Source organism: Onychostruthus taczanowskii, unplaced genomic scaffold (genome assembly GCF_017590055.1).
Source record: "Onychostruthus taczanowskii isolate IOZ18803 unplaced genomic scaffold, ASM1759005v1 scaffold32, whole genome shotgun sequence".
NCBI lineage: Eukaryota > Metazoa > Chordata > Aves > Passeriformes > Passeridae > Onychostruthus > Onychostruthus taczanowskii.
The window spans coordinates 4,402,518-4,420,952 of record NW_024500572.1 but is presented as its reverse complement, the minus strand read 5'-3'; the positions used below and the strand labels follow the sequence as shown (position 1 = coordinate 4,420,952).

Genomic DNA, 18,435 nt, shown 5'->3' with positions numbered 1-18,435 from the left:
TTTGCTCAGAGACAGCAAACCACTCCACCACGCTGCTCAGACCTTCCCTGAAGCAGCACTTTTCTCCTGTGCACACTGACAACCACCTTTTTTCTTCCAGCAACATCTGACACGTGCCACGAGCCAACACAAACCAGCACAGACAGATGTTCCACAGGAGGAGGAAGGGCCCCTTTCCCTCCTGTGGGAGCACTCCAGCAGCAAGGAGAAGTGCCAGAGGAGAGCACACACACAGCACACATTGCACCAGGGGGGAACATAAATGTTTGCAGCAAAACTTGAGAGAAAGTACCCTCAGAGAGAGCTCCAGCCCAGCACCCCCAGCACTGCCCTCCCAGGCTGGGCTGGACCCTCCATCCACCCACCCCTCTCCTTTTCCTGTATTGTTTTTACCTGAGTTGAAAAATTACTCCGAAGCCTCTGCAGGGCAGCCTGTGTGGGACACAGCAGCTGGAGAGGCACTTCATGCAGTGGGCTCCAGGCTGTGCAGGAAAAGTGGCCACACAAGTGCATCTTCCCAAAGCAAAGCCCACTCAGGGACCTTGGGCTATTTTCCTCTCACAGGCCTGTGGGAAAAGCCCACCAAGACCTAACTGGAGATGCTCAGTGGGTTTAGGGACTCAACAGCCAGCCCTGAAGCTGTCAGAGGGAAAGTCAGGATAATCAGGAGCTCTGACTTACCTTCTGAGGAGCCCTTCCCTCACAAGAGCTCAGAGGAACAACAAGAGACCAGACTCCTACCACAAGCAGCTAAAGTAAGGCAGGTAAGAAAACCTCCACCCTGGAGTTCCCAGAGGAGGTCAGGACCAGATTTCCCAGCGTTCAGAGAACATTAAAGAGGCTGGATTTTGAAAAATAACCCCAATGCTGAATTTGGAGCTGTTCTGAAAATCCATCCAGACACGAACCTCTTGTGTGCTCAGATATTGTAGGAACAATGTAAAATCCCAGGGAGAAAACAGAGCCCTAAAAAAAGATAACACTGAAGGGGAAGCAATGCATTGAGGGACAAGATCAAAAGAGGAATTTCTGTGATCAAAGTGCCCCCCATTACTGGCAGAACTTCATTGTGTTGGTGAGAAGCAGAGAACTGGCAGCATCCCTGCGCTGCCTGTGCTCGCAGGGCTGGCTGCCTTCCCACACCACTGGGAAGGGCTGCCCAAGGAAGCAGCTTTCCAAGGAATCAGCTTTCCCTCTGTGCCACCAAGCCCTGCTCTCCCAGCCCCCGAGCTCCACCCTGGGATGTGGCAGTGCCTGAGCAGTTTTGGTGGCCACAGCAGCTGCTCCGAGGCCAGGAAGCCACTGCCTGGTCCTGCTCCCAGCACAGGAACACACCTGGAGGGATCTTTGGTTGAGTCACTGCAGAAGGTCTGAGCCTGGGCCTGTGCTGAGCCCAGGGGACTCCCAGCTCACATAGCAGCACGTGTCCCACCACCTGAGTCCCACAGGTGTGGCACTTGGAGAAACAGGAGAAGGGAGGAAGCGTCGGAGGGGAGTCCTGCCTCTTTGTGTGCCTCATCTGCCCCGGGTCCTTCATTTGTTCTCAATCAGAGTCTGCACTTTATAGACCAGGTCCCGAGCCAGCTTCAGGATCTGCTTGGTGTTGTGGCGCTCGGCCATTTCTGCAACACACACCAGACAGGTCAGAGCAGAGCAGCACCCACCCCACATTCCCAACCTCCCCTGGCAGGGACACCTGGCTCTGGAGAACCATCCTTAACCAGCCCAAACCTCAGCTCCCTCCAACACATCCAGGCTGGCCACTGCTGAGGAGGGCAGGTGGATTCCAGCCCCACCAGATCCCTCAGAGCTCTGGGTGTTAAACATTCCCACACCTGAGCAGCTGCCCCAAACTCAGCCAAACAGAGCACGAGCTGTACCGTTGAAAAACTTGATGATGTCTGTAAAATCCATGTTGTTCTCCAAGATGATGTCCCGGTACATCTCCACCAGGGCCAGGGCTATGAAGAGCACGTAGTGAGCAGAGGAGACGTGAGCAGCAGCCCAGATGGTCTCCCAGACAGCAAAGACATCATCATACACCAGCTCTGTGAGCAGAGAACAGCAGTTACCACTCCACTCACCCCACCCAGGCTCACACAGCTCACAGCAGCACTGGAGAGACACACTGGGTGCTTCCTTCCCACAGGAACCTGCTCCAGCTGGAAGCAGAAGTCAGTCATCTGTAGGGAGAAATATTCTGCCCAGCAGCAGATGACACAGGCCCCAGGACATACTCATGGAAAAGCTCAGCAACAGGTCTGGAACAACAGGTTCTGTATCTAGACAGAACAATCAGCCAAACATAAACCAGGGAAAAATGAAAAGGAATTTTAAAAAAAGTTTAAACCTGCTGAGAAGGCTGGAAGCAGACCCTGCCCCACCCTTGGGTGGTCTCACACACCTCTCTTGAAGTCCAGGAGAAACCATCGGTAGCAGAAGTAGAAATGAGTGTAATCCCCATTCTGGTGCATCAGCTCAAAGAGCTCAGAGTCCAGAATCTGTCAAGAAAAGCAAAAGGAAACTCAGGAATGCACACACAAGGCACCAGCCATCCCTCTGCCTACTTCCCTCCATTCCACTGCTCCCCTCCTGCACCAGCTCCTCCCTTTCTTTCCTAGCACACATTGCTCCAGGCTGTCCTTAGAGCCCCTGTCCCTCCTGCTCCCCAACACTGAACCCCACCCCAGCCCCTCCAGGACCAGCTTTCCCCCTTGGGTGTGAGGAGCCGCCATCCCCATGCCAGGAACTCTCACCTGGATCAGCGACCTCATGTTGGCAAAGTGGGTGTCCATGGCTCCTCCATGGGGGAAGTTCTGGTTCATCCTCTTCATCAGCTCCGTGAAGCAGCTGAAAGCCAGAGCCTCTGTGCAGGGAAGAGAGAATCACTGCAGGGCTGCATGGCCACTGCTGCTCCTGCAGCAGCAACATCCCTCCAGAAAGTCCAGCCTGGCCCCAGGGTGGGCTCCTGGGAGCCAGACAGCATCACAGACAAACAGGATCCTGCTCCACACCTCCAGGCACTCCACTGCAAAGGGCCACCACCCACCTGGCACATCCCCACACAGATCCCCACACAGGGACAGGGAAAGCAGAGCAGAGCCACTCACCATCATCCAGGATGACCAGGAGAGGGGCCAGCAGGTCACACATGCCCTGCACGTAGCCAATCTCAATGTGCTGCCAGATGTAGCTGTGTGAGAGAGCAGGAGAGGTGACCTGGGACCTGAGTGCCACCACCTGTCACCTCTTTTGCCCATGCCCTGTCTCCCTTCCCAGGATGCTGGGGTAAATCATACCTGTACATTCTGTTATCCCTATGCTGTAAATGATTAAATTCTTCTGGTGCCTCTCAGGTAAGGCATGCATGGCACAGTCCTGGATCAACACCCTGCCATGGCCACATCCAGGGTCAATCCAGGGCTGTGCCACGGCTGTGCAGGGCACATCAGCACAGGGAAAAGCAAAATGGCAAAGCATAGCACAGTGGGGTCATTGGTTAAAGGACAGAGACATAGAACTTGTTCATCTCTCATTCTCATCCTTCTCCCTCCATTCATCCCCTTGGTTCTCTCTGCAGACACTGCCTGCCTCCCCTTCCCATTCCCAGTGTCCCAGGAAGCACCCAGCCCTGCAGGGATATCTTCCCTTTTTTGGTAGCAAGGCAAAATGTGTTCGGAGAGGACTCAGATCTGCTGCTGGCACAAGGGAAAGTTCTTTTCCATCCTGCCCACTGGTTTTCCAAAATGTGCTGTGCTGAAGGTCTAATCTCAGCAGAGATCTCCAGCTCTGGCTGTCGGGTGAAGTGACAGCACTGATGGAAAAGCAGCTTCTCCTCATGTTTGCAAGATGAGTAACAATATTTCAGCCTTTGCTGCCTGTGAAGCAGCAGTTGAGCTGGAGCTGGTCTGAGCGTGTGAGTGTCACTAGCAAGCTCTGAGTCACAAGGACTCAGAAATACACCCAGGTCTGGCTCTCTCCTGGGATTTCGGGCAGGCACAAACCATTCCAGTGCTTCAGGCACTTTCTCATCAGCACCACAGCTCTGTGGGCTGACCCTCATTAAAACATTTGCCAGGAATGCTGCAGGAAGCAGGTGGGCTGCACTGGTTCCTGGGCAGCCCAGGGAGCCCATGCCTTGGCCAAAACCCCAGGACACAGCAGTGATGGGGAAGGACAGCCGGACACCTCGGTCTGGGAACCGCCACATCCTCGGAGCTGCAGCCCCAGTGCTGGGTGATGAGGGGAGGAAGGCAAGGAGCAAAACTCCATAACCACACCACAGTTTGAGGCTCCAGCCTGCAGGTGAATCCCAGGAAGGCCCCCACAGCCCCCACCTGCACATGACGTTGCGGAGCTTCTCCAGGTTGGCGGGGGTGAAGTACCAGTAGTTGCGGTCACAGCGCTGCACATCCTTCTCGATGCGGTGCAGGTTCACCGTGTACATGTCCAGCAGCTCTGGCTGCCCAAAACAAGAGCAGAGTTGATTTGTTTTCTACAAAAGCAGGGAGAGAGCTGCAAGGGCAGTGGAGAGACAGGCCAGAGCTTGGGTGGAAGGTGGGAGTCACTCTGCACCCAACTGCAGGATCAGCACAGGGTAAATGCAGGTAAATCCTGCCCCTCCACTCAGCCCCAGTGAGGCACATCTGGAGTGTGGTGCTCAATTCTGGGCTCCACAGCTCAAGAAAGACAAGGTGCTGCCAGAGAGATTATTTGGGGTCTGAAGTATCTCTCTGATGAGGAGAGACTGCAGGAGTTGGGCCTGGTCAGTCTAGAGAAGACTGAGAGGAAATCTCATAAATCCACACAAACATCTCAAATCATGTGCCAAAAGAAGAGTGCCAGACTTTTCGGGCGTACCAAGTGACAGGACAAGGAGCAATGGCCATAAACTGAAACACAACATGAGGAAAAACTTCTTCCCATGCAGGGTGGCAGAGTCCTGGAACAGTGCCCAGGGAGTGCATGGAATGTCTCTCTCTGGAGACATCCCAAACCCACCTGGACACATTCCTGTGTCACCTACCCCAGGTGACCCTCCCTTGGCAGGGGATGATCTCCAGAGGGCCCTTCCCACCCCAACTGCTCTGTGGTCCTGGAGGCAGCCAGGAAGGAACCCCCCCATGCCAGGTCTGTACTTACAGAGTAGGTGACACCCGTGGAGGAGAGAGCAGCTGGTTCACTGCTGGTCAGATCAGTCACAGTCAGAGAGTCCAGCTGTGGGTACAGACTCTCCATCTCTGGCTCCTCAGAGAGGTTGTCCTCACTCTCCACCAGGCTCTGCTTCTCAGCCTCGCTGTCTGCCCAGCTCTCCACCACAGTCAGGGCCACAGTGTCACTGTCACGCAGGAGCCCCGCCGAGCCCTCACCCATGGGGACAAAATCCACGCTTCCACCAGTGGGAAATTCACCTTCCAGGCTGTCTTGGCCCTGCAGCTTCTCCTGCTGGACACCGTCCGTGTCCGGTGGGGCTGGCAGGTCGGAGCCAGCAGCCTTTCCCTGGGAGCTGGATGAGGATTTGGTGGTTTCCAGGGCACTGTCCTCGTTGCTGAAGCTGCGTTCTGAGAACCCTGATGTGATGGAGAAGTTTTGGGAAGAGGGGTGCCCAGAATCAGGGGAACATGTGCCGTTGGGGACTGTCCCATTGGGGATCTTGCTTTGTTTGCCATCTTCCAGCTGAGAATCTACTTCAGTCTGTTCCACCTCATCCACAGATTCAAACACCTGCAAAGTGGGAAGCATTCAGCAAATGTTGGGAACATGGGCACTACATCCCCAAGAGCTGTGTACTCATAGTGCCCAAGTTCCCAGCAGTGGAGAGGGAGGAAAATCCCCCTTTAGCTTCTTCTGCCTGGATCTGAGTCAGTGCTTGGTCAGTTGCACAACTCCAAGCCCACAAACCGCTGCTCCAAAGGACTTTGCTTTGCTTGGCATTATATACTGGGCAGAAATTTCAAGAGGTGTTAAACACCTGGGCATGAACAGAGGGAGCAGCCATGGACCTTCAGGTGTGAGGCCACAGGCAGAGCTGGCAGGTGAACACTGAACACCCTAAGCAGAGCACAGATCTGACATTAGCAGCTCCAAAGCAGGCTGGGGACTCATTTACCTCTTCCAACACAGGTCAGAAATCACCAGAAATCACTGTGGTTGTGGTGAGGGGTCAGCCCAAGGAAAGCAGAACCGTGGGGACAAGGAATGGAGGGAGAAGGTACTTACCTGGGTGCTGGAGCTGGAGTCACTCTGCAGCCGGGCGTGGTTCTGCCGGCCAGAGCTGCAGCTCTGCGAGGACTGCAGGGGACAGGGAAAAGGGCAGTGAGAAGCAAAAGAAAAGAAAAGCAAAGGGGTCAGGGAGAGGGAACTCAAGCAGAGGTGGCACTTCTGCAGGTGAAGAACAAGCAGAAAATGCATTCAGTAAATATCTGACCCATGATTTTCCTGTCACATCCATGGTGCTGCACCACCCAGCACAGTGTCCTGCCTCAGCCCCTGACACTGCTGGGGAGGTGACAAAGCCAAAGTTTTGTCAGGTCAATGCACTTGTTCAAGTGCTGTGTGTTTGGTCTGAAGGAGCTGCTTTCCTCTGGCCTGCATGGAGGTCACGCTGCCTCCCTGGAGTGCGAATTTCTACAAATCTCTGTCCTAATTTGGCAGCAATGCAGCTCAGCCCAGCTCCGTTTACATAAACGATGAAGTCAGGCTATAAAACAGTCCCTCCAAGCATATTCATGCTTTTTTCCTTTTCTTCAAGGACAAATATTGATGTTTTAAGCCAGACTTGGTGGAAACAGCTCCTCTCAAAGTCATGAGCACCCTGTTCTGGCTTCCAGCTGAAGCACAGAGGGAAGGGCTGGGTTTTGGAGGGACCAGCCTGGCTCTGTGGGGTCCCTCTGAACAACCAGCCCACAATGAGAGCAAGTCCTCCCTATTAACTGAGCAGAGGTGCAGAGCATGGCCATGACATCACACACAAACAATAGGATTTTAAGAAAATACAGCACATTCAGAACAGCAGTTGTCCCCACCCTTGTATTGTGGGTGTTTGCTGGGCAGGACTCTGGTGGGGAAAGGAAGCGCGACAGTTTTCCTCCATTACCATGGGAGCACTTAAAACAGGAAATTTCAGGTTGAGATGGGAAAAGGGGGGAACTTTGCATGTGTTCACTCTGCCAGCTCCCTTCCCACACGTGGGTCCAAAGGAAGAGCCTCGGTGGAGATGCTGAGGGGATAGGAATAATTCCCAGGGCTTCGGCCAATGGAGCAGCACCTCTGAGAGCTGCATCATCCAGTTCCACCCTGCCCCTGGCTCAGACCTGCCTTCCCTGCATCTCTCCCTCTCTGGGCACACATGTAGCCTGCAGGACTGGGGCTGAGCTCATCTCTTTCCCAAAGCACCCACATAAACTTCCCAGAGGGAAGCAGATCAAATCTCCAGTGCTCCCCTCCCCTCTGGGCCAGCAGCCTGAGGTCAGGGAATGCTCTGCCATGCTGGGCTCTTCTCCTCCAAGTACAAAACTCTCATGGAAACACTCCCTGGACTCTGTTCCCAGGACTGCCTTTCCTTTCACAGACTTTTCCCTCCACACCCTTTGGTTTGGGCTGTGGATCTCATTCCTCACTGCATTGCTAAAAGCCAGTACCCAAGGTGCTGAGTGTCCCCATGGATGACACAGTGTACTGAGGGTGTGCTGAGGCTTCTTCCATGCTGGAAAAGGGAGCTAGGAAGCCCTGCTTCACAGCCCCTTAGTGCCAGGCACATGCTCTTCCTCCTCACCCCTACCTCAAACCATCTTCCATGGAGCTAAGCCTGCCCCAGGAGTGCATCAGGTAATGAATATTTCACTTCCACAGAACACAGCGAGCAACAAGACACACAGGTGGGCACAGGTCAGGGGAGGAGGCTGGGCAGGACCTGTGTCTGCACCCCACAGGGACTCTGGGTGGGCACTGCCCAAGCCCTCACCTCATTGCTGATGGTCGAGTCCCTGTGCATCATCCTCTGGATGTGGGAGTCCAGACTGGCCCCCGAGGAGCACTTGGCCAGGGCTGCGGCGTGGGACTCCTTCTCGCGCTGCCGGACGATGGCCTCGCAGCCCAGCCACTCTGCCATGGTGTGCTCGTAGCACGCCCGGGTCTGCTCGTCAGCCTGGGACACAGGGGGACAGGGGCTGGCAATGGCTGTCCCTGGAGAGCCCCAAACCAGCCCCAGCTGTGCCCCACGCAGGGCGGGGCACATTTGTGTGAATTCGCAGCACACAGCCACCCTTACCCTGCACAAAACGTGGCCAAAATTTGGATGGAAAAACGCCCATCCATCTCCTCCCTGCCCTCCCAAGGTGCACAAGGCACTGAACACGAGGAGTTGCACAGGCCAGTGACAAGCTTGGCCCTACCAATTCCTGCTGACCCAAGGGTTTGCCCCACTCCTACCTACAGCCCAGTCCAGAGTGGACAGGAGGCCCAGTGGGCTCATAGGGGTGTGCTGAGGCTTCTTCCACGCTGGAAAACGGAGTCAGGAAGCCCAATGTCATGCTTCACAGCCCCTTAGTGCCAGGAACATGCTCTTCCTCCTCACCCCTACTTCAAACCATCTCCCATGGAGCTAACAGACCTCTGCTACTGGGCAGGACCAGAGCACACCAGTGAGCACACCAAGCTGCTGAGCTGGCAGCACACCCTCACCAACCTCCTTCCTCTCTGCCTCTGTCATCCCAAACTGGTAATGGCCCAGCAGGAAGGGCCACACAGCCTTCCTGATCTCGTGCTGGATCCCGCCGTAGTAGATCAGCCGCAGCAGCTCCTGGTCCTCGTAACTCTGTGGGAAGAGCCTGGGTCAGGGCACAGACACAGCCAGGATGTACTGGTGTCCCCAGCCTGGCTGTGCCACCCATCAGCACCACAGCTGATGCCTCAGGTTTTAGTTTTTATGTTTTTCATATTCTGTGCTGCTTTGGTGGGCAGTTCTGAGCTTCATATGAGGGGATGGCAAGCTCTCTTCACAGAGTAGGGAGACAAAACAATTCCTTCTCTAGTTGGGGACCAAGGACAAATGATCCAAATCTCAGGCCCAAGAGCATAAAAAACATAGATTGAAGAGAGAAAAACAAGGATAGGGCTTCATGGGCTAAAGCTGTAATTGGACAATTAGCTCCAACATGCAAATGGAACAGAACTTGAGAAGTGAGAGACCCTGTAACTGGTCATGCATTTCATGACCATTTTGGCTCATCTTGGGTGTAGCCCTGGCTGGGCTCTTGTGCTGCCCAAGGTGGACCCATTGAGGCCTTCTAATAAACACCTACTTTATTCTTTAACTCTGTCTAGTCTCTGTGTTAGAGAGCCCCCAGCCTCACTGCCCGTGATCCCTCAGACCCCTGCCTGGGCTTAAGCAGAGCCAGAGGCTGCTGTGGGTGGACATTTTGGCTCTCCACACCAAAGAGTGGCCCACAAAGTCACCGAAACACCACTGCTGTGCCCCTGAGCTGGCAGCACGTCAGGACCCCATTCAGGACAGCAGGACCCGGGTGACAGACACTGCTGCAGGCAGGCTCTGAGCAGAAGCACTTGAAGAAGAGCAGTGCTCACTCCTCAGCTCTCACGTGCCAAGGATTAGAAGCCTCAGGCTCCATGCAGCCTGGGACAGCCTGGCTGCCTTCCCTCCTTGAGGAACTTCTTGACATGTTTCACCACCTCCCCGTGCTACACCCACTCCAGTGACACTGCCCTGGGCTCCCCGAGCCCGGCAGAGCTGGTGTGTCCCCAGGGCATGGCCCTACCGAGCTGTCCTGCAGGTATCTGTGCCAGATGTCCACAGTGAGCCCCGCGCTGGCACTGCAGGGGACATCAGGGGACACGATGTTGTGGTTCACCAGCGCCGACAGGTGGGTCCTCACCGTGGACAGGTGTCTGCAGTAGGCCAACCCTGCAGCAGGAACACCACACCTTCAGCTGGGGAACTCTGGGAAACACGAGGATGAAGAGCAGGAGAAAGCTCTGGTCTCCTGGGGGAGACCTTCCTGCAGCCACATCCAGCTCTTGGAGCAGGGAGTCTCCCAGGACTAATCCCTTATCTTGTACCCCCAGTGCTGCTGCTCACAGATCCTGGGGGAGACCTTCCTGCAGCCACATCCAGCTCTTGGAGCAGGGGGTCTCCCGGGACAAATCCCTCATCTTGTAACCCAGTGCTGCTGCTCACAGGGCTCAAGGCTGACAGTCAGAGCCCAGCTGTTTGCTCCCCACCCTGAGCACGTGCAGCAGGCTGGTCCCAGCTCCCCCAGCACCACTCCCAGCCCAGGATCTCAGGACCTCATCCCTTATCCTGTCACACATCCCAGGGCAGCAGCAGGGTGACAAGTACTCACATCCATAGAAGGCCCGGGACAGGATCTGGTACTTCATGTTGTCACACAGCAGCTTCAGCGGAGCTCTGCCAACAGAAACACACAGGATGTGAGGGGAGAAGATGCTCCTGTGCATCCCCTCAGCCTGGCTTTGATCCCACTGATCCAGCTTTGCCTGCAGAGATTCACCAGGGATGCTGCCCGGGTTCAGAGCAGCAATTCCTGCTGCCAGGCTTGGAGCAGCAGACATGTCCCAGGATGCAGGGACAAGCCTCACCTCAGCCACATCCCAGTGACCCTGCCATGGCTCCTGGGCACTGAGCCCTGGATCTGCTGTGCCCGTGTGCCCTCGTACCTCTCGTGGCTGCAGCCGTTGGCCGGGCCTCCGTCGGAGGAGCCGCTCTGGGAGCAGGAGGAGCAGGAGGATTTGCGGGTGCTGGGCTGCCACATGGCGGGCAGGACAGCCCCTGGAGTGTCCATCAGGTCCTGGGGCACTGCAGGAGGGCAGAGAGGAGCATCAGCTACAGCCTGGCACTGCCCTGCAGTCAGGGAGCTACAGAGAGAGCTTTCATTGGCAAATGCAGCATCCCACTCTTGCCAAGGAGGTTCCAGCAACCAAGCAGGAGCCACCACAGGGAATCACAGCACTGGTGAGCTCAAGAGAAAGGAAAGGGAACAAAGTGCACTGATGAGAGAGAACCATTGCTAATTAACCAGCTAATTCAGAAAGCTGATCTTAAACTACTTCGTGCTGACCAAGGCAGAAACCCAACACCCAACGCAGAGGCTCCAGAGAGAAAACAGGTTTGAAATCAGCTGCTGCCCCAGGAAGAGTGGATTACTGGAAGGGAAAAGATCCATCCCTCAAAGGATCCCATCCAAAGTTCAGGGAAAGAAGGGAGCACCCAAATCACAAGACAGGAGATGAAGACTTGGACAAAGAGGTTGAGAGGGACAGCAGGAGCTCTGCATGTTGTCACTTGTTAATCCCTGCTTAAACTCAAAGTGCTGCTGCAAAGGCCTTGGGTCCTGCTCAGGTACCACCTACACACAGCCCAGGCCATGAGGAATAATCCTTTTTACTCCTCCTTGGAAATTAAATTGTGGTAGAAATTTCATCTTCTGGCTGTGCAAAGGTGTCCTCACTCTCCCTTGGTCTCCCTGGCTCTCCCTGCTTGTGATAAGGAATAAATGACACTGGCAGGAAAAATACTGAAGTCTCTTCCCCTCCCACTGAGGGAGTGACAGTCAGTGGTGACAGGGACAGCTCTGCAGGAGCTCTCAAGTGACAACACAGGTGAGCTGAGCACCAGACCCAACCAACAGCTCATTACACTGATGCCAAGAGGGGCCCAGAGCAGCACGGAGAGCTCGGGATCTGCCAGGGAGACTCAGACACCATTTGGGGATCACCACCATCTTGCTTCCAGCTGGAATCTTCATGATCTTCCCTCTCCCAGCAGTCACAGGTGCAAGGAATGGGTGAAAAGCACCATTAATGGCAACTAGAGACACAGAGAGAGGACAAAGGCACCAGTGAAAGGGGAGAAAGGAAGAATCTGTGGAGAAGAGAGAATGATGCAGTTCCACCCCTGGCTGAGGAGGTGCACAGGAACAGCACAGGCTGTGATGATGCCAGCTGAGGAGGTGGCAGCAATTCATTTCCCAGAAAATGTGGCCCCCAGCATGGAATTTTAAGGGGTAGATCAAAAGGCAGCCACAGAAAGGCACATCTCTATCTGCTGTTTTAGCTCCAATCAGGTTTTTATCTGACTCACTGAATTGTGTTAGTCAGCTGAAGGCAGGGAGAACCAAGTATAATCTCAACTGACGTTATGGAGGAGTCACAGCGGATGTAATTTCTCCCTCATAGCCTCCAAAATGTAGGAAAAAGGTTCCCATCCAATTTCAGAGCTTTTTTAAAAAACATTCCACAAGTCTTCCATATAAAACTCATTTTCTCCCCCTTCTAAAGTCACCTATGATGTCCCCAGAGGTCAGAAAACAGTTCTTGGCACCTCACAGAAGAGCAAGGAGATATGTACAGACATTTCAGCCAGGTTCAGGTCATTCACCACCAGACATAAAGAGGCATTTCTGCTTTGGAGAATCCAGCAGCATCCCCTCCCTCCAGTTAGGGACTGAAGGCAGTGGGTGCAGCCAGGCAGCACCCAGGGCAGGGTGCTGGGACCTCCTGTTTGTGCTGCAGGAGCCACACTGAAGGAACATCACTGGATTTAGTGCAGCCTGGGGGCAGCAAGAGAAAAATCATCCCTGGGGGCTTGTGATGGCAGAAGGTGGCCCCCAAGTGACCAAAGGGAACCTTTTTACTGATATTATGTGGGTATTATTAAGAGGGGGTTTTGCTGACCATTAATGCTGTTGTGCAGCTGCAGAAACAAAGGACTCAGTACCAAGTGGAAGTTAAAACAAAACAAAACAAAACAAAAAAAAAAAAAAACCAAAAAAAAAAACACAAAAAAACCCAGAAAAAAAAAAAAAAAAAAAAAAAAACAAACCCACAAAAATCAACACAAAAACAAAAGATAGAATCATGGAATAATTGGGTTAAAAAAAAACAAACAGATCATTTATTTTTAGAGATCATTTATTTCCACCCCTTGCCATGGGCAGGAACACCTTCCATGATCCCAGGCTGCTCCAAGCCCCATCCAGCCTGGCCTTGGAGCCTTCCATGGATGGTGCAGCCACATCTGGCTGTTCTCTGTGCCAAGGCCTGCCACCCTCCCAGGGAGGAATGATGACATTTCAATCGGGCAGCACTGGCACAAGCAGAGCCCCTCCCCTGGAACCACCTCCCGGTTTGCCCCGTGCCCACCAGCGCCGTGTCCCAGCTCCTCCAAGCCCCCCAAAGGCTGCCCTGCACTCACCAAACTCTGTCTGTGTCCCGGGGTAGATGATCCTGAAGACATAATCTGTGGCTTCGTCATCTTCCTTGTCGGACGCGGACTCGGAGGAGCCCTGGGGGCTTCGCTTCTTCAGTTTGGGGAACACCTTTCCCTGGGGAGCACAACCTGCCCTTCACGAGCCACCCGTGTCCAACCATGCCCTTCCCAAGCTCCTGCCCCACCTGCTTTGCCATGTCTACACATTCCCTGGGCTGGAGCAGCCCCTGGATCAAGTTTCCAGTGGCAGGTGAATCCCTACCCCTGCTGGACACAGGGTAGGTGCAGCCCAAAGACCCAAACCCTCACGGGCAGCCCTCCCACAGCACCCCCCAGCTTTCCAGAAGGGTCTGTTTAGCTGGGCAAGGCCATGAGCTAAACCCAAACACCACATTTTAATATTAATTACAATTATTAAATATTAATATTAATTTGGGTAGGGGATGACTTAAAACACAGCAGCCGCTAATGCCAGGCAGAGGGTCCACAGGGAAACCCCAGCAGGAACAGGCACCCACCTTTCCCCGCTGTGACCAGAGGGGTGGATCCAGCTGCCCATGGGGCAGGAGGCCATTCTCCAGGCAGGACAGGAACTGCAGCAAGTGTCCTCCACGGGGGAAGCGCAGAGGTGGCCTCTGGATGCCATCCTGGCTCACCAGGACAACCGTGCCACCACTGTCTACTGCTGGCAACAGGGAGAACAGACACAGCCATCAGTGAGGGAAACAGCACAAGCAGGAAAGCTCAGGGAATGGAAAATAAGGACTTTCTTCCTTGGGTGGATTCTTCTCTAAGTCCATGATAAGACAGGCCCTGGAAAAGGCTTGCTGGGATCACCCCCTTGGAAATCAGAGCCCTGCTCTGCAGGCAGCACTCCCAGCCAAGCACCACAGCCAGGAGTTGGGGGAAGACTTTTCTAGAAGCACTTAAATCATAGTGACCACCCAGAACTCTGGGGAACTGCCCTGGAGCCGAAGCAGTGTCCCAGAGTAAAGGGATCCTCTGTGTCCCAGAGGTAAGGGATCAAGAGCCAGGTGTCACAGTCCCCAGCAGCCCCAGCTGTGGCCTTACCCTGCTGGTGACAGTGCAGGTACACGATCTCCTCCAGGCGAATGGTCATGGCATAGTCCCAGTACACGCTGGAACAGAGGGACAGGGAAGCTGTGAGCCTCAAGGGTGTGAGAGGCTCTGCTGCTGCTCACAGCAGCTCCAAACCCTGCTCCTCATCCCCTGGCAGCAGCCAAAGCTGCAGAAAGGATGAAATCCCAGAGCAGTGATGCCAGCCTGATGAGTGACAACATGCCTCCAGAGCCAGGAACTGTCCCTGCCACCTCAGCTCAGCCAGGGCCAGTCCTGTCCCACCTGCCCTGGGTGGTTTCTCTGCCCTCACACTGTTCCCAGGCACAGGAAATGTGTCCATGGATCCTGGCAACTGCAGGGAGGGACTGGAGCCCTGCAGAGCTGAGCACTCTCCTCTGAGCACCCCAAGAATCCTTCAGGAGCAGCCCTGGAGCCCCAAGGAAAAGTGCAGTGAGAAATGAGGAAATGTGCTGCTGCTCTGCCCCAGGGAGGGGAAATAAACCCTCACAATGTGTGGGTTTTTTTCAGAGCTCACAACAGATTTGGTTTCAGCTGCTTCTGTTCAAGAACTGTCTCAGCACAGGCACCTCAAGGTGTCTGAGCAGATCTAGAACATGCTGGAGAGCTGGTGGCCACCAGACAGAGCAGAGAGGCAGGGTTTCATTCCTGTGGAGAGCCCAGCACCGCTGTCCAAGGGTGTCAGCACTCAATCACATCCCACTTCTTTGCAACAAAGCATATCTCCAGATTCTGAGCAACAGCAGCATCTGCCACTTTGTAAAAATAGTGCTTAAATAACATTAAAAACAGCTCGTGAAGGACAGGAAGGTGTGCAAGAGTGACTCCTTGTACAGTCATACTTACTGTGCCATCTGCCTCCTCTCTTCCTTGGTCACGTCTTGACACTGGGAATTTTTAGAGCTTAGGCTGATGCCCAAGGCAAGAACTCAGAAAAGGAGTGTAGAGATGAAAACAGATTTTAGGGGAGGGTACCAGGCACAACTGAACGGCCCAGGGGCCAAGAAGAAAGGGGAGATGAAAAGTACACAGGTAAACAAAAAACTACAACTGACACTGAATGAAACTGAGACCAAGTTTTGATGAGGATCTCTAGGTCAAAGCATCAGTGTCCTAAACACTCCCACCTTCCTGGAGCCAGGAGAAACCTGGGAGCACAGTGTGCTGGGAGGGAGGGAGAGCATTCCCCTCAGAAAATCCCCCAGGGCAAGAAACAAAACCACTTTGTGTGTTTTGGAACACTCCCTCTCTGAGCACTTCCCAGCAGAGACACATCTCACACCACCTCCTGCCACCCTCTCCCTGCCTCCTTCCCATTACAGCCTCAAGGATGATGGTGTTTCTTTGGGAAAACAGTGATGGCTTTGCATCCAAACTCTGACCCAGGGGAACGCTTCCCCCCCTGCTCTGGCACACTCAGAGCCAGTCACCTCTTCTCGTAGTCCAGGTCCCCCACGGAGCCGTTCATCAGCTGGTTGGGGGTCCACTTCAGTGCCATGATGTCAGCAGTCTGGTGAAGGGACAGATAGCCCGGGATTGCCTCCATGTCATCTCGCTTGGGAGGAGAAACACAGTGACACATGACACACTGAGCTGGAAGAAGCACAGAGCCCTGGAGCCCAGTTGTGGCCCCTCACACAGCCCTGCCCACCCAGTCACAAACAGGGAGGAACCCACTGTGTCCCTGGAAAAACTCCTAGTAGAGACTCCAGGACACCTCAAGGCCTTGGAAAAGGGCTGAGAGCAACTGCCCAGTAAGGAAAACCTATTAGCTCCACCTAAAAGCAGTTGGCACTTCATCTGTTTGACTACAAGAAGCAGGAGGAGATAGGAGAAGGAGTTTTGTGGTAAAGAATGGGCAGGGAGAGGAGCCTGTGCTTCCCAGGCTGGAGCAGAGCTCTTCCATCCCACCGGGAGGATCCATATCACCAAGACCTCCACAAACACAATCCATTCACTGCCTTCCCAGATGGAAAATGTGCTTTTCTCCATCCAAGAGCAGACTGGGACAGAACAAGGTGCTGAGGGGCAGAGCAGTGTTTCCAAGGCCAGGTTCCCAGCAGAACTCACCGGCTGCACCAGGACGTTGTTCTTGCCGTACAGGAGCGTGGCTCGGGAGTTCTGGTGCAGGGACTCCACGTAGTCCCTGGCAGACAGGGATGGCCTGTCATCCATGCTGCCACTGGAATGTCTTTTCTGAATCTGCAAGAGACACACTCACAAACGTGAGGTGATCACAGACACCCTCTGGCTTCCCAAAAGCTTCTCTTGAACCTCATTCCCTCCTCACTTATGAGAGTCACTACTAGAAATCTTTCCCTCAGGGTCCTCTAAGGGGATTCCATACTCTGTCCAAGCTCAGAGAAGCCCCAGGAGTGACTTATTTTTGCAATGCACAGGGCAGATTCAGCTTTCTGTTCATACATGATGATCTCAGGGACACAGACCCTGGCATGCAGCGCCAGGAGGGGCTGGCACACCAGTGCTCTCCATGGGCCACATTCCCAGCACCTCTGCCTCAAAGACTTCCCTCATCAGAGAGCTCCACAGGCCTTTCCAAGCAAAGGGAGCCCAGATGCTGAGGATGTGGGAGGAGCAGAGAGGTTTATCCCCCACTCACGCAGAGCGCCGGGCGCTTGGTGGGCGAGTCCTGGCGGCAGTGGGAGCTGTGGATCCTGTGCCTCTGGACCAGCTCATCCGCAGAGGGATCTGTCCAGAAGTGGTCAGCAGTCTTCATCTTGGTGTATTCCAGTGCACAGGGCCCCACTGGGGAGAGGAACACCCCAAACATAAGGGAGCCATCCTTGTTCCCACGGCCACGGTTACCTCCCGCATCTGCAGATCACAGATTTGGGAGCATGGGTTTGGAAAGCAAGGAGGGAAAGCAAGTAAAGCAAGTGTTACCCAGTAAAGATGCTAGTATTGGCCCATCCACAGGATCCATCAGGAGAGCTTCCTTCTCATAGTACTTACTAGAAGAAATAAAGGACAGCAGAATGCTGGAGCACTGCAAAGTCATAGACAGTGGTTTAAATCCCCATTGTGCACTTCTCTTTCTCTATCACCCCTTGATGGGGGCAGAGCAAGAAGCCCTAAACAGGCTGAGAAATTCCTGGGGAGCAGCAACCCTCCTGCAGCACATCGCAAGCATCACCATCTCCTAACTAACCTGTCCCAGCACAGGACACCTGAGCACGCAGATCCCAGAAGACAAGGACAATGCAGCCCTGACAACCCAGCCACCACCAGGGCCAGTGTGGCCTGTCTGTATTTCAGGGAGTGCACAGTGGTCACCAGCAGCAGGGCATCCATCAGAGATCCCAGGATGGGCACTGAGTGACACACCTGGCCTGTGCCATGCAGGGACTTCCCTGGCCCCTGTGGATACAGGTATTTCCCAGCCAGCAACACCCCCAGGGCCACGGGCAGGACATGGGTGGGCTGTGCCAGTGCTCACCTGCTGTTCTCCACCAGGTAGTGCACGATTTTATCCAGGACCTTCTCGAAGAGGGCTGTGCGGATCCAGAGGTGCTTGATGGCCTGAGGAGACAGGTTGGGCAGCTTCGGCACCTTGCGCACGTTCTCGGGGACCCCCTGGGCTTGATTTCTCCTTTAGAGGTACAAGACAAGAGACAACAACACCACAGGCTCACCCCTGAACTCTGAGGGAGCCCAGGGCACTCCTGCCATCAGGGGTTTGGCTGGGGGATCCCAGGGAATTGTCTGGAACAGAGCTCTGGAGGTGCTTCCTGTCCCTGTCCCATCCCCTGCTCCAGAGGGGCCACACTTGCATTTGAAGCCAGATGTCACCAAATCAGTTCCCCACTGTAAAGACAACCCCAGAACTCTGCTCTCCCTCAGCACAGTCCTCCAGCCCACACACATTTCCACGGCTGAGCTCTCAGGCAGAGCAGCTCATCTCAGGACAGCTTAAAATTCCTGCCCGCAGGTAGCTGCTTCATCCATCTCCCTGCTAATTGTCCAAGGATGAGTAATCCTCTCCCAAACAGCAGCTGAATTACTGCAGCTTCGAGCCCTGCACACTGGGACAGGCCAAACGTGGTTCCAGCTGGCTTGGTGAACTGCTCCAT

General features: G+C 54.4%; 1 protein-coding gene across 1 annotated transcript in view; it reads right to left on the bottom strand.

The window, feature by feature from the left end:
- Positions 1–144: 144 nt before the first annotated feature.
- SGSM1 (small G protein signaling modulator 1) overlaps positions 145–18,435 on the bottom strand; it is a 32,000-nt gene continuing 13,709 nt past the window's right edge. Inside the window, exons 4-25 of the mRNA XM_041410418.1 lie at positions 17,802–17,954; positions 17,249–17,316; positions 16,965–17,110; positions 16,415–16,546; positions 15,775–15,899; positions 15,191–15,253; positions 14,318–14,385; positions 13,765–13,928; positions 13,232–13,361; positions 10,696–10,834; positions 10,362–10,426; positions 9,777–9,922; positions 8,687–8,815; positions 7,964–8,146; positions 6,220–6,291; positions 5,143–5,724; positions 4,338–4,462; positions 3,111–3,193; positions 2,757–2,866; positions 2,405–2,501; positions 1,881–2,048; positions 145–1,622 (exon numbers count right to left, since the gene is read on the bottom strand). Coding sequence (XP_041266352.1) covers positions 1,534–1,622; positions 1,881–2,048; positions 2,405–2,501; positions 2,757–2,866; positions 3,111–3,193; positions 4,338–4,462; positions 5,143–5,724; positions 6,220–6,291; positions 7,964–8,146; positions 8,687–8,815; positions 9,777–9,922; positions 10,362–10,426; positions 10,696–10,834; positions 13,232–13,361; positions 13,765–13,928; positions 14,318–14,385; positions 15,191–15,253; positions 15,775–15,899; positions 16,415–16,546; positions 16,965–17,110; positions 17,249–17,316; positions 17,802–17,954 — 3,037 coding nt within the window. The 3' untranslated portion in view covers positions 145–1,533. The remainder of the gene's footprint in view (positions 1,623–1,880; positions 2,049–2,404; positions 2,502–2,756; positions 2,867–3,110; positions 3,194–4,337; positions 4,463–5,142; positions 5,725–6,219; positions 6,292–7,963; positions 8,147–8,686; positions 8,816–9,776; positions 9,923–10,361; positions 10,427–10,695; positions 10,835–13,231; positions 13,362–13,764; positions 13,929–14,317; positions 14,386–15,190; positions 15,254–15,774; positions 15,900–16,414; positions 16,547–16,964; positions 17,111–17,248; positions 17,317–17,801; positions 17,955–18,435) is intronic.